Genomic DNA, 14,402 nt, shown 5'->3' with positions numbered 1-14,402 from the left:
TTCAAGTTTATAAAATATTTGTGGAGTCCCAAAACGCCTGCACTTTGGGGTCTTCACAACACCTTTCTTTTGATACCCATATTGAACAAACAAATTCTAGGGTCACCCCTGGTCCACCTTTATGGCGATATTTCGAAACGGCGTCCACCTATAGAACTAAGGCCCACTCCCTTTTAAATATTCATTAACACCTTTCGTTTGATGCCCATATTGTACAAACAAATTCTAGGGTCACCCCTGGTCCACCTTTATGGCGATATCTCGAAACGGCGTCCACCTATGGGACTAAGGATTACTCCCTTTTAAAATACTTATTAACACCTTTCTTTTGATACCCGTATTGAACAAACAAATTCTAGGGTCACCCCTGGTCCACCTTTATGGCGATATGTCGAAACGGCGTCCACATATGGAACTAAGGATTACTCCCTTTTAAAATACTCATTAACACCTTTTGCATTCTAGAGTCACCCCTGGTCCACCTTTATGGCGATATCTCGAAAAGGCGACCACGTATACAACAACCACCACTCCCTTTTAAAACCCTCATTAATACAACAACCACCACTCCCTTTTAAAACCCCCATTAATACCTTTAATTTGATACCCATATCGTACAAACAAATTCTAGGGTCACCCCTGGTCCACCTTTATGGCGATATCTCGAAACGGCGTCCACCTATGGGACTAAGGATTACTCCCTTTTAAAATACTTATTAACACCTTTCTTTTGATACCCATATTGAACAAACAAATTCTAGGGTCACCCCTGGTCCACCTTTATGGCGATATTTCGAAACGGCATCCACCTATAGAACTAAGGCCCACTCCCTTTTAAAATACTCATTAACACCATTCGTTTGATGCCCATATTGTACAAACAAATTCTAGGGTCACCCCTGTTCCCTGGCGATATCTCGAAACGGCGTCCACCTATGGAACTAAGGATTACTCCCTTTTAAAATACTCATTAACACCTTTAATTTGATACCCATATCGTACAAACGCATTCTAGAGTCAACCCTGATCCACCTTTATGGCTATATCCCTAAATGGCGTCCACCTATAGAACTATGGCCCACTCCCTCATAAAATACTATTTAATGCCTTTCATTTGATACACATGTTATACAAACACATTCCAGGGTTTCCCTCGGTTCATTTTCCTACATGGTTATTTCCCTTATGTTTTCACCATAGCTCTCAACTGAGTATGTAATGTTCGGTTACACCCGAACTTAACCTTCCTTACTTGTTTTTGTACTAATTTTTCATAGGTGACCGAACTGAATACATTCTTCCTAAAACATATATTTGAAATGCCAGCAGATCATTACCTAGTTATTGGCCGGCTCGTATTTATTGGCCTTTTTGTGGCGCCCTCAGTGAGGTAAGTAGTTTTTGTAAACTTCGGTGTACATATTACACACTAAGCCGAAGGGAGTCACAACTCAAAATCAGCCAGATTTTATTGACGATCGTTCTTTAGTTGTAAATTAAGTGTTATTGTTCAGAAAAAAAAAGAGTTATTTCGTGATGGTTTCATGAGTCGAATAAATCCAAAATATCAATTTAATTTGTTTTTTAAACGATACTCCTTTTTGGTTGAGGGTGCTATATATTTGTAAGATTGGTTTGTTTCATAAGTTCTCATCTCTTTCAGACAATATTACACTTATGTGACAGATACCCGTTGCAAGCGCGTCGGCACCCAATGTTGGGTATATGGTGCTATTATGGTATCTGAAGCAATACTTTGTCTAAAGAATGGCAAGGAACTATTTGAACGAACACAAGCCATAAATATTGTTCTGTGGCTAATTATACAGGTCGTTGTCTCGGTCGCATTTGTTTACGGCTGTATGTTGTGGCAGGTTAGTTTCGAGTCGTTAAATGTCTGCGTCTTAAGTAAATTTTTAAAATTTTGTAAACTTGTTTCTTTTTTATTTAGCGTGCCCAAGAAAAATACAATAAATTGTCAGAATCACCAAGTAAAAAGAATAACGCACAAAAGTCGAATACAGCGGTGAAAAGGGAAGCAAAAAGTAAGTTTGTGTAATATATAATGATATAAGTAAATTTTGCATAAAATTCAGTATCATTTTTAAAGTTATATCATCTTTTAGTTTCGTATTTGAAATAGCGTAAATTCAGAAGTGGCATATTATATTTTATCATACGATGCTCGCCTGTCATACCTAAGGTCCTAGGTTCAAGTCCCAGTGAAAGTTAAATAATAATAATTTAGTGTATATAACAAAACCTCAAATTCCCCTGCCTTTCAGATGTCGTTTTGAGTAGGCTTATTTTTAGTAGAATTTTTAATGTAGCACGCAACGAATTGAAAGATAAGTTCGGACTCAATTTCCCCGGGCGTTTGACCTTCAAACCTAGCAAAACAGAACTACATAGTTTTATAGGCCTCGCTCAGTAGGAGAATATCGATGATACTTTGTAATAAGCTGAAATGTTTTAGGAACTAAACTTTAAATTGAGGATAGGTCTATGGTCTCTTGTACTGTTGCAGGGGGGTCATAGGCTAGAGCTGGGTCCTCAGTTGTCGTAGGATGATATAAAAAGATGGTATTCAGGTCCATACTCTTCTATGGAGCGAGTCGATGGCGGGGTTTTCTGTCAGAAGATCGTTGTAAACCGGATCTGTAAGAAAAAGTTGGTGAAAAAATAAAGCGGTATTGCAAAAAAACTTTAGAAATCTAAAAATAAACAGAAGATACTAAGGGAGTTCAGAATTTTGTGATTTGACATTGGAAACGTTGCTTTAGCAAATATAAGCTATGGATCGGGACAACCTTTTTCATTTTGAATTTTGTTTTTACACTTTTTGTTTTGTTTTGACAGCTGATGACTTGCTATTCAATATTGAAAAAATAAACTCGGGTTTTTGATGTTGCGTTTTTGCAATGACGTAGCAAATTCATAGCCGTGGATTTTGTTAATGTGCTGTAAAAGATATGCTACGGAAGTTTACAATGCAATTATGCTAAGCCATTTGCACAAAAACCTGAACGCCCTTAGTGTTTTGTAATTTTAATTGGTAGCATCTCTAGGGCAATTACGCAAAACTACTATTTTATGCCAACTTCACACATATTAAGGGGCTCATATTTCGCCTCATAGTCGAATCTTTCGTGTCTTTGCTTTCGCCTTCCTCTTTCACATAACGTTAACAAGGCAAATGGCGAACGAAAATGATAGAGAGCGTTTTTAAGGTTCATGCACATTATACGACGCGACATGTACCGACACCGGCACGACACGTTCCGACAAAATTTGTCAATGCCACTAAGCGACAGTGACGCGACACGTTCCGACAAAAATAATTTTTTTTTGTGTAAACACGTGTTTCAATAAATTTGTAAAATAACATTTGAACTAAGTAATAAGGTATTTTATACCATTTCAATAAGTCCAGGCCATGTTGGGCATCAGCGACATGCTTGTAAATAAATATTTGAACATGATTTGACATGTCGTAGAAGTGCCGCGAGGGAATGCACACCTAGCGACAATGGAACCACACGGCGCGGCATTTTGCCTAGTTGGTCAACTTGGTCGTGTCGGGTCGTGTCGTGTCGTACGACTGTCGCTAGGTCTGCATGGTTCCATAAGAATACATGCAAAGAAAATTTTGTCGAAACGTGTCGCTACATGTCGCGTCGTATAATGTGCATGAAACTTTAGCGAACACAAGTTTTATTGATACGTTGCAATAAAAATATATAATAAAAATTTGGTTTTATGAAGGGCGAGTTCAGCCAATTGCCAAATGAAACAATTATCTTTAATTTTAAGGAAAAGGACTTCTCAAGTTATTATTATATTAAGACGAAAAATGTCAAAGAACTGCAAGACACGCGAATAAATAGGTTGAGTGAATGAAGCGAAAACATGTATGCTCAGTAAATTGATTGTAGATCAAAAATACTCAACGTTGCTTTCAGAAAGTTATCACTCAACGACTAAGCAACAGTGTTGTTTGCTGAATGCGCCCAATGCTAGATCCAATTACCTCAGACCCGAAACGTTCGTCTGAGCTATCGTTTGTAATACAGAATGATGCCATAAGATTATCTTCGTTTTTATATCATAGAAAAAAATTGTGATACAGTGATGTTACATTACATTATTGCACCATTCTATAAAGGTTGCTAAGTAGTTTTACAAAGTATTTAAATCTCTTTACTCTTTAAACGCTTTTTAACTTTTAATTTAACTAATACTTTTATTTTATAAATTGCACTTCATTACCATGTTACATTTTCACTATGCACATTATGGTACTTATTAAACTATACATTTCTTTCTCTCCATAAAATTGTCGTTAATTTGTTGTCCCAGCACAGCTTTCGATTACCTTTGGCATCCGAAATTATTAGCCTTAGCCAGCAATAATGTGCAAATCCACAAGCTAAACAGTGTTTTTAGCGAAAATATCGACCTAATTGAGGAATCGTCTTATGATATTAAAATAAAAATTATTTAATTATGAAATAAATTAATATTGCGTTTATAAAATACCTTAGAGTATAAATAATAAATAACGATTGTAATAATAAAAAAATTATTTAGTATTTAAAGAATGTTTTTTCAGTTAGAAGTTACATTCAGTTGAATAGCACTTCAATTAATTATTATTTTTTTTATATATAACATTTTTAACCTAACCTTTTGTTCAACAAATGGATTGTGAAAGTAGAAGTATAAAATATAGTCATTCCAAATATCAGCTCGTAAACTTATTGTAAAAAATCCTTTTTTCATTTCTTGAAAAACATTAAATAATTTATATCATAGATTTGTAATTTTTTTGACACTTAATTTTGAACTTTCAATTAGGGATCGCGATAGAAGCCCATGAAATCAGTCAACACTGAAAAATAAAAGTTAATTGTTTTCGAAAGTAATGACTTAACTCTTTTGTGAGCTGTAACTTTAAAAACCTCATCTTATATATAGTGTACAAAGTCGTTGTTTGGAACATTTTCTGAAACTTAATTCCGGTGTTCCATATTCGCTTTATAAATGGATTTATGTACCCTGCCAGCATTTTCTATGGCGGATGTCACTTTTACGATAGGATTGTTCTGCGGAAAACACCGCAGAAGATATCGCAATTATTCAGAATAGGTATAAGCTTTCTGATACAGAAACGAGACAGCGTGCAGAAACTATTTAGATGGGAATAGAAGTTACTGGGATGATAAGTTGAAACTGCCGGTGATATATCCAAATCTTTAGGAGAACTTGTCTCTCGAATACTCCACGCGCCATCTTATCTTCTCGAGACATTGTCTCTGATTTCGAGTGGAATACACTAACTTTTTTAACAACATTCGGCATCGATAACTAAAACGATTTCGGTATTCAGATAATATTTTTTTTATACATATTCGTTAAGTTATAATCAGCTGTTGTCGATAAAGATACAAGAACTTTTTAAAGTCGCTAACGGTGCTATCTTTAAAGCCACTTTTCACTCGTTTAAACCAAATATAATTCTCATCCTGTTAGCGATGTTGACCTTGATTAAATAGAACAATCGGCATCACATGCGAAAATTCGTTAATTTCGATAAAGTCCATAAATCAAAGGTAGCGCATTCCATTACAGGTCAGTAGTGAAATTCACTAATACGCCAATTACACGGCTCAAGTATCCTTGTGCCAATTACCAATTTGCACAAGGATTTGCCCGGTGTGTGCACTGGTTGCGCTATTTGCGCAGAAAACTGCGCTAAACTCAAAACGATTTTGATATTTACGCATGTCTGCAAATATTGCACATGCTTTTTTCTTCGTGTGTGGTGAATCTTACACAGTTTACCTGTGGTTCCTGATAATATAACATCAGTAATTATTGCTTAAAAATGTTAATATCAAAGGCGCAAGGACCATCTCTAGCTTGTAACAGGAATTCACACAAATTCAATAATAAATAATAATTTGTTATACAATTAGAAGACATGTTTCATTTGTTGCGGTAGTTGAAAAATGAGTATTGCGCAGTGCTGCAATGAGTTGAGCTGGTCTTGCAATTAAAATATATATTTTATAAATACAATCGAGTTTTTCGACTAATACCGTGAATTACCAGCACTGTAGAAAATAAATAGTGAATTTTTATAAAATTAATGCCTTTTTTATACAATTAAAATACATGTTTCATTTGTTGCGCTACTTTAAAAATGAATATTGCGCAGTGTTTTTGAGCCGTGTATGTAAAAATTTTCATTTGCACAAATTCCGTCGTTTTATATTTGCGCAAGGTTTTTGTGTCATGTATGGGCTGTATAACTTTTTGAACGATTTTCGCGATCGATATATTGGCGAATCGATAACTATAAAGATTTTGATATTCAGTAACCACTTTTTATCGATATTCGTTAGACTTTGATCAGCTATTGTAGCTAAATTATGGAAGCTAATGTTAAGATTGACAATGGCACTGACTGGAATTCCATTATTTTTGCATTCAAACTAAAATTTATGTTCACTTCGTTAGCCATGTTAAAACTCAGTTAGTGGAAAGCACAGTCGTTATTTTAAACAAAAAATCGATTGTTAGTCTCTAAACAATTGGGTATGGGCTCAGGGGCATTCGCACTCGCGCAGTGTTTCCGGGTTCTAAGTGCTAGGGGACTTTGGGGCGCTTCACTCACTCAAGAGAGACCAAGGGCCACTTGCACGGCACTACTTACGTCGAAATTTAAATAAATCGTAACGCACGAGTTTGAGGCGTAGGAAGCACGTTATTGGCGGCACAATAGATCGACGTGTTGTCGCGTTGATGTTCGCAAAATTGGGATAAAACAATTAAACAAGTTGACAGGTGTGGTGTGTTGTGTTACAATAAGTGTCTATGTTTATGTGTGTATTTGTCTGCTTGTGTCAAGTGTGGAGTGTTGGGTAACGTGTTCTGTGTTCTGTGTGACGCGACCTCTGTGGGAATAGTTGCCCATTTGACCAGTCTCGAAAAACCGCATCGTTAAAAGTTAGTGAGTTGCACCACAGGTATTATGATGGACTTATAGAGTGCGATTTTCACACTCGTTGGCGAGTAAGATTCTCCATTGGATTTATAGGCTGAAATTGTTTTTGCTTTAATACTGATTCCTTCGTTGTCAAAATCCTTTAGAAATCAACACGGTCAACAAGTCTTCCCTTACCCTCGTTCACTGCAAGGCCCACTTTGTTTTTGTTTAGCCTGATTTCAATGTTCATTTACAAATTTAAAAAAAAAATGTTTTATATTTCCTTTCACGATCAAATTCATCCCATATTTTACTATTACTATACCTAGCTTATTTTAGTTAATCAAATTTTTTCTCTTTGATTTTTTTATTTTTGTCTCTCTTCTTTTTTAGGCAACCTATCACCAAAAAAATCTCCAAAGCGCAATATACAGAAAATTGAATAAAATTCGAAAGTTGGGCTTAAACAAAAACAAAAAAGTAAGAAAAAATAAACAAATTACAAAAATTAAAAAAAATTTTTTTAATTAAAAGAGTAAACTGTGTATAATCAAACTATGTATAAAAAAGATTAAAAAAAGAAAAACAATAAAATCTATAAGAAATAAAAAACTTAATATGGTTGAGATGATAAAATATTAATACTTATGTATGTAAATCTTTATGCTAGCTTATTTCAAATTACTGCGGCATATAGTAATAACAAATAAATTTATTTATTGATAATTTAAATTTAAGCAAACTAATTCAAAAACGAATTGAATCGAAATTTTAGAAGATATCTATAGCATACAACAAATACCGCCATGAGAACACTCCAAAGAAAACATGGGTTGAATAGCAAAATTTTAGTTGTTGAGAAATCTGACATTCTATCTGATTTCGGACTGACTTCTAAAAACTAATGTTATCAGCAAACACTCAATTTCACGAAAATCCGCTTATCTGAACACTCGTATGTATAATCAATATTTATAGAAGTTTGAAAAAGTGGACGCCCCATACTAGGGAGCTAGGCTATTATTATTATTATTAGGCCTCGATGCACTGCGATCTTCATTTAGATCTATTGAGCTTGACTTTTCAGCCCACTACTGTATGTGAAGGCTTTTAATGTATTTAAGTAGGTTAGGTTGCAAGGGCTGAGCTGGATACCATGGTAACAGCTCACTACTAAGGCCACCAATGAGCCCATTGTAATACCCTATACGGTCTCAAAGAGGACCCCTACCCTGCCTAAAGCGGGTCAAACCACTTCGTGGAATTTATATATTTTGCTAGAGCCTTGACTTCATAGCTAGAGACCTTAGCAAGGTAATGTAGAAAAGGTTTACCAAGGATGGCCAACCTACGCCTACTAAGCGTATTCACACGAAGCCTGAAAGTGGCCATGGGTATGCCTACCGAATGATTTCCCGGAAGGATATGGTCGGTGGTGCCTCTTCTGGCCAGCTCGTCTGCTCTGCAGTTTCCTTCAAAATCCCTGTGCCCAGGTACCCATATAAGGCTGATACTGAAGTACTGAGTCATCTCGTTAAAAGATCTGCGGCATTCAGTGACCGACTTTGCGTTGTCGACGAATGAGTCCAGGGCCTTTAATGCGGCCTGGCTGTCTGAGAAAATAAACACCCATTTACCATCCTTAGGCATCCGAGATAATTCACAGCCCTGTGTATTGCCAGCATTTCCGCTTGGTAAACTCTACAGTGATCTGGTAGGCGAAAAGAGACCTCTAGACCCAGATCCGGTGAAAAGAGATCTGTTTCCACCTTCCCGTCAAGCTTAGAACCATCCGTGAATATGTTGATGGCACCCGGTACCGTATGTATGTAAATAAATAATCAAAATCAATTATGAATTAAAATTTTCTTTTGACTTGACATTCTTTAGCATGGCGAATTGGTTGAATTCGCTTTCCATCACGTGGTATGGATTCGCCTTGGTACCTACTTGTCTTTTACACATTTTTTAAAAGTTTATATTTATACATATTGTGATTGTTTAAAAGAGAATGAACTGTTTAATTAATACACTCCATTAAAACAAACAAAAATATCTCAGGAAAATGTGTAGTAGCAGTTTAAAATTATCCCGCAAGTGGTACGTTACAAATGAATATCGCAAAAAGTACAAACTGGCGTCTCTTATTATATCTATCCTCTTTGGGTAGGCAATATGTCAGCTAACCGAAATCAATGCAAATTTTCTTTTGACTTGACATTCTTCTGCACGGTGAATTGGGTTGAATCGTCTTGTATAGATTTGACTTGATTGACATCCAAAGTTTGCTATGCAAAATGGAAGAGCGAATAATCAAGGGAGCCGGAAAGGCCTAGAAGGGCCAATGTAGTCATAATAAATAGTTCCGGTGATGGTCGGGCTAGCAGCTTAATGGTGTTTGTTAGCGGAACGTACCGGATCTATATCCCGCAAAAGACCATCAACATCGATAGCACTCCTCAAAGCCTTCGGGGGTGTTTTTATCGCTACAACAACATAATACCACTTGGAACTGAATTCGCCTTGATACCACCATTTCACATTGAAAATTAATTATTTTGCAGTTCATTATTGTTTGTATTTTTCGACAAATTTTTCTAAAGGAGTCTTCTTGTTTAAAAATAACTTTAACTCTTCCTCAGCTCTCTATCGAAAGTTCATATGTTCGTTTCCCAAGATATTCCTCTCTGAATAAGTTACATTCAGCAGAGGGAGAGGCTGATATTCGTAAAAAATGTTGATATAAATAATATATTACAATTAAAAATTAGAAGTGGCTATTCGTCCGGAATTTTTTTTTTGTAAGCCAGAATGAATTTTAGTGAAGATAAATAGCAAAAAAAAAAGAAAAAAAATCCAAAAACATGTGTACTCTTTTTTCCGGACGAAAAGGGCTCTCCCTTATTATTAAGGTGAAATTAGTAATTAATTATGTAAGAACATATATTTAATTATGTAAAAACATACATATATACATACATATATAAAGTACATTATGATATATTAAGAAATGTTCGAATTAAAATATATCGCTCCCTTTCTTCGTTAACCACGTATCTACAATTGAGAAATTTTGAAAACCGAAGAAAACTAACTGTACAACTTATTATTTAAGAACTCATGAGCTTAACACCGGTTTATAATAATTGAATATTCAATTATTATGTTTTTCTAAGAGAAACTGAAAAGAAAGAAAGAAATATTTACTGGCATTTTGCGATGGTACCATTTCGAAAACCGCCACGTAATCATCATCAGGCAATGCAATATATATATAACTGCAGTTTCACCGTGTGATTCGCGGTTCGAATCTCGGTGCAATTTTTGATAACATTACGAAATTGTCTGATGATGGTTACGTGGTGGTTTTCGAAATGGTACCATCGCAATATGCCAGTAAATGTTTATTTCTTTCTTTCTTTTCAGTTTCTCTTAGAAAAACATAATAATTGAATATTCAATTATTATAAGCCGGTGTGAAGCTCATTAATCCTTAAATAATAAGTATAAATTGAACACACCATTAAACAAACAAACCTAATTGAACAACTTGGGTATTGAATACAAAAAAAAAGGGTAGATGCGTGGTAAATGAAAGAGCTAAAAGCCTGACCTTTATCGATCGACGTCTCGTGAGTGTTTTCACATAAAAGACCGATTTCCTCAAACATAAAACAGTTTAAGAAGATTAAAAAAAAGAACAAATAAAATGTATAACTAGTTTTCTTAAATGTTACATAGATTGGAGCTTTTAAATTTTGAAATATATATTAAATTTTTTATATACCCAACCCAAGTGCTAATCATTTAGGCTAGAAAACATCAAGAAATTTCTATAAAAAATGAGAGCTAAGATGTTTTATGTAGTTAAACAAATCTAGCATTATACTGAGTCGATTTTTGTGATTCACGGGCACGTTATGGTAGGAGATAGTCATATTTTCTTAAGGAAAAATTAATTATAGCAAGATTAATTGAAGTTTTAGTTTTTATATAAATAAGTTACAATATAAGCCTTGCTTAGATCGTTTTATGTTGTATTTATGCTTGGTGGCGAACTCTGCCTGTGCACGAAGCAAGGCAAATTCATTACCATCAGCTGATTGCTTCTTCTTAATAACTTCCAAGCAACGTCTTTGTACAAATCAAGGCCAGGTGTTGTTATCCCAACAGCTGATTGTTTCTTCTTGATTATTTTCCATACAACGCCTTGTACTACAACATGTCAGTTAATCGGAATCAATGAAAATTTTCTTTTGACTTGACATTCTTCTGCACGTCGAATTGGTTGAATTCGCTTTGCCACCACCTGGTATGGATTAGCCTTGGTACAAATTTATGTCAGTTAATCAAAATCAATGCAAATTTTCTTTTGACTTGACATTCTTCTGTGCGGCGAATAGGGTTGAATTCGCTTTGTCGTCACCTTGTATAGATTGCAAAAGTCTGAAAGCATTTCATTTCTCAATTTAAATCCTAGGCTAAAAAATTAAACTTTCTCTTCGCGCCAAGGCGAATCTATTCAAGGTGATGGCGAAGCGAATTCAACACAATTCGCCGCACAGAAGGATGTCAAGCCAAAGAAAAATTTGCATTGATTTTGATTAACTGACATAAATTTATACCAAGGCTAATCCATACCAGGAGGTGGCAAAGCGAATTCACCAATCCGAAGTACAGAAGAATGTCAAGTCAAAAAAATATTTGCATTGATTTCGATTAACTGACATAAAGTTGTACAAAGACGTTGCTTGGAAATCAGTTGATGCGTAACACCACCTGGTACTCAATTCACCTTGGTCTGCTGTTTAAAATATTGAAAAAGTTAAAAACATTCGTAGGGAAAAAATAGTTTTGTAATAAAAGCCAAATTTAAGATTTAAGTATATGTATGACAAAAAAGAAAAATGTACATCATTAAAAATATCATAACTTTGATTTTTTTAACATTTCCATACAAGTTTTTTAATGTTTAAAATTTTCTATAATCTGGTGTAATTTTTTTTTTAAATGTATAGGCACATATTTTTGTATTAAAATAATAAATAATTAAATAAATATGTGTACATTGTTATGCATTCATCATTTTTATAAAAAGTGACTAGATCTCTTTGTCAGATTAATTCTCAATTTTGGATTTTAAATCGGCGCTGCACGGCGAATTGGATTGAATTCGCTTTGTTATCACCTTGTATGGATTCGCTTTGGAACCAATGTATAAATCGACCGCTGAGTGGAATATTACGCTATCGCAACTACCGTTCCGAACCGCCTTATCTTTTGAATAACGTCCTATTTCAGAGTAGCTTTCAAAAACGCTCTTTCCCAGAATTTGAATCAAAAACGCCCCATCTGAGTTCAAATTCAAAACATTTTGACATTAGCTGGGTCGTTTATGAAAAAAACCCTGAGATAGGGCGGTCTCAAGGCGAATTCAGTACCAGGTGTTGATATCCCAACAGCTGATTGCTTCTTCTTGATCCATACAACGCCTTGTACTACAATATGTCAGTTAAATGAAATCAATGAAAATTTTCTTTTGACTTGACAGTCACCACCTGGTATGGATTCGCCATGGGCGGTCTTCAACCAAATTCTGAAATAGGGCGTTTTCGAAGCGGCAGCCGAGATAGGGCGATATTCGATTCACGAAATATTGAAGATAGTTTCGCTTAAAAAAAATTTGACGTATACAGGTAGTTTTTTATTTCCATTTTTCGTAAACATGTCTAACTTTGCCCTATTGGTGAAATAAACCTGCAAGTTTTTTTTGGAAATTTCGAAAAAAAATTCTTGGGACTTTTTTCATTTTTTATTTTTTTTTTTGTATTTACTTAAGAAATATTCGTACAGAATGAATTAAATAAATCCTAAATAAAATATAGGCTCCGACTTTTAGATTACTCCACAATTTGACATAAACTTCTACTTATCATGTTTGGTTGATTTTCCGACAGGGTGGATAAATGATGTATATTGGAACGATTTTCCGTCATCCCTTGTCAAATTTGGTTTTGAGACAAACCGGTTTCGGCGTTGTGCCATCATCAGTGTCGATTTTCGTTCTGATCTGTTGTTGTCGTTTGTCCTGTATTTATAGTTCGTAGGTATATGAGCAGGTATTGTCAAATTGATGCTTGTGTATATTTAGTTATGTGTACGTGCTGTGTGTTCATCAGAACCGAGGGTGGTTTACTAATCGATTTGTGTGACTGACTGGGGTAGGTAGAAATCTGCGATTTTAGTCGTTTGACCTTCTTTGTCGGTTTTTTGTTTTGGTGTGTTAATTGTTTTGTGTTTATTTGTTGTTGTGTGTTTGTCTGTTGTACCTGTGTGATTAAGTTGTTTCCTGTAAACAAGTTTTAAAGGCTCGAATATTGTGTCAGAAATTGTGTTTATCTGTTCGTTTATTATTCTACCGTCGAATGTTTTCTGTTTGTAGATTTCCATGTTTTCGAGTACGTTGAGACGTCGGCCCTTTTCTTGTATGTGAAGAACCCTAACTGTTTTATTGATGTTTGCTGGGGAACATTCATTCTCGACCATGTGATTCGCGATGTTAGACTCGGGTATAATGTTTGGATTCCGTATTTTTTTGTTGTAATCTCTAATATGTTCTCTGAACCTCGTTCTTATTTCCCGTCCTGTTTGTCCTATGTAACTTTGCTGGCATCCGCAGGTAAGCTTGTATACGCCGTGGCTGCTAAACGGATCCTCTGAGTTAATGTTAGTTCTTAGTTTTCGCCCTAGATTGTTCGATGTTTTGAATGCTGTGTTAATGTTGTATTTTTTAAAGAAGTTTGCCAATTTATATGTTGCTTTTCCAGTATATGTCATAGTCGTTCAGCTATTATTTTCCTTTTCATTATTTCTTTTTGGTTCTCCATTTGTCCTTCTGAGCTTATCTACTAGTGCTTTTTTATATCCGTTGTTTGCAGCGATATTATATATGACCTCAAGTTCTCTCTTATATGCCTCTTGTGTAAGAGGTGTTCTTCCAAGTGCCTTAATGCTGCGTTTTTATGCTGTTGAGGGTAATTTAGGTATTGCGTATTATTGTGTCGGTGGCCGTTGACTTTCTATATATGTCATAGTTAAATCTTTTGGCTTCTTTATCAATATTTATCGTGAGGTCTACATAGTTGATTCCTCCGTCTTTTTCGGTTTCCATTGTAAATTTTATATTTCCGTGCTGCTTGTTGAGGTACTCCAGTACAAGCTCTTCGTTATTAGTAGTTAAAACGCATATTATATCATCCACGTATCTAGCATAAAATGACACGCCTAATTTGGACTTCAGCTCCTGTATGTACTTTTCTTCCAGATTTTGCATGAACACTTCCATAAAAATTGCTGATGTGGGGCTTCCCATTCCAAGACCGTTTGTTTGTCTATATATTTTATTGTTGAA

The 14,402-nt window shown here is 35.1% G+C and overlaps 1 protein-coding gene across 2 annotated transcripts in view; it reads left to right on the top strand.

Moving 5' to 3' along the window:
- The window catches only part of Pss (phosphatidylserine synthase 1 homolog l(3)77CDf), a 67,160-nt gene extending 55,876 nt beyond the window's left edge, over positions 1 to 11,284 (top strand). Inside the window, exons 4-8 of one of the 2 annotated variants that reach the window (XR_010953581.1) lie at positions 1,278 to 1,390; positions 1,664 to 1,874; positions 1,952 to 2,045; positions 7,385 to 7,897; positions 8,170 to 11,284. Coding sequence is in view for 1 of the 2 variants with exons in the window: in XM_067788399.1 (XP_067644500.1) it covers positions 1,278 to 1,390; positions 1,664 to 1,874; positions 1,952 to 2,045; positions 7,385 to 7,437 (471 nt within the window). In the remaining variant the exon portion in view is untranslated. Of the gene's footprint in view, positions 1 to 1,277; positions 1,391 to 1,663; positions 1,875 to 1,951; positions 2,046 to 7,384 lie in introns of both variants that reach the window. The other variant, XM_067788399.1, reaches the window with a different exon arrangement.
- The last annotated feature ends 3,118 nt before the right edge of the window (positions 11,285 to 14,402 follow it).

Source organism: Eurosta solidaginis, chromosome 5 (genome assembly GCF_040869045.1).
Source record: "Eurosta solidaginis isolate ZX-2024a chromosome 5, ASM4086904v1, whole genome shotgun sequence".
Classification (NCBI taxonomy): Eukaryota; Metazoa; Arthropoda; class Insecta; order Diptera; family Tephritidae; genus Eurosta; species Eurosta solidaginis.
Note: the sequence above shows the minus strand (reverse complement) of the source record. Positions and strands in the feature narration are given on the sequence as shown.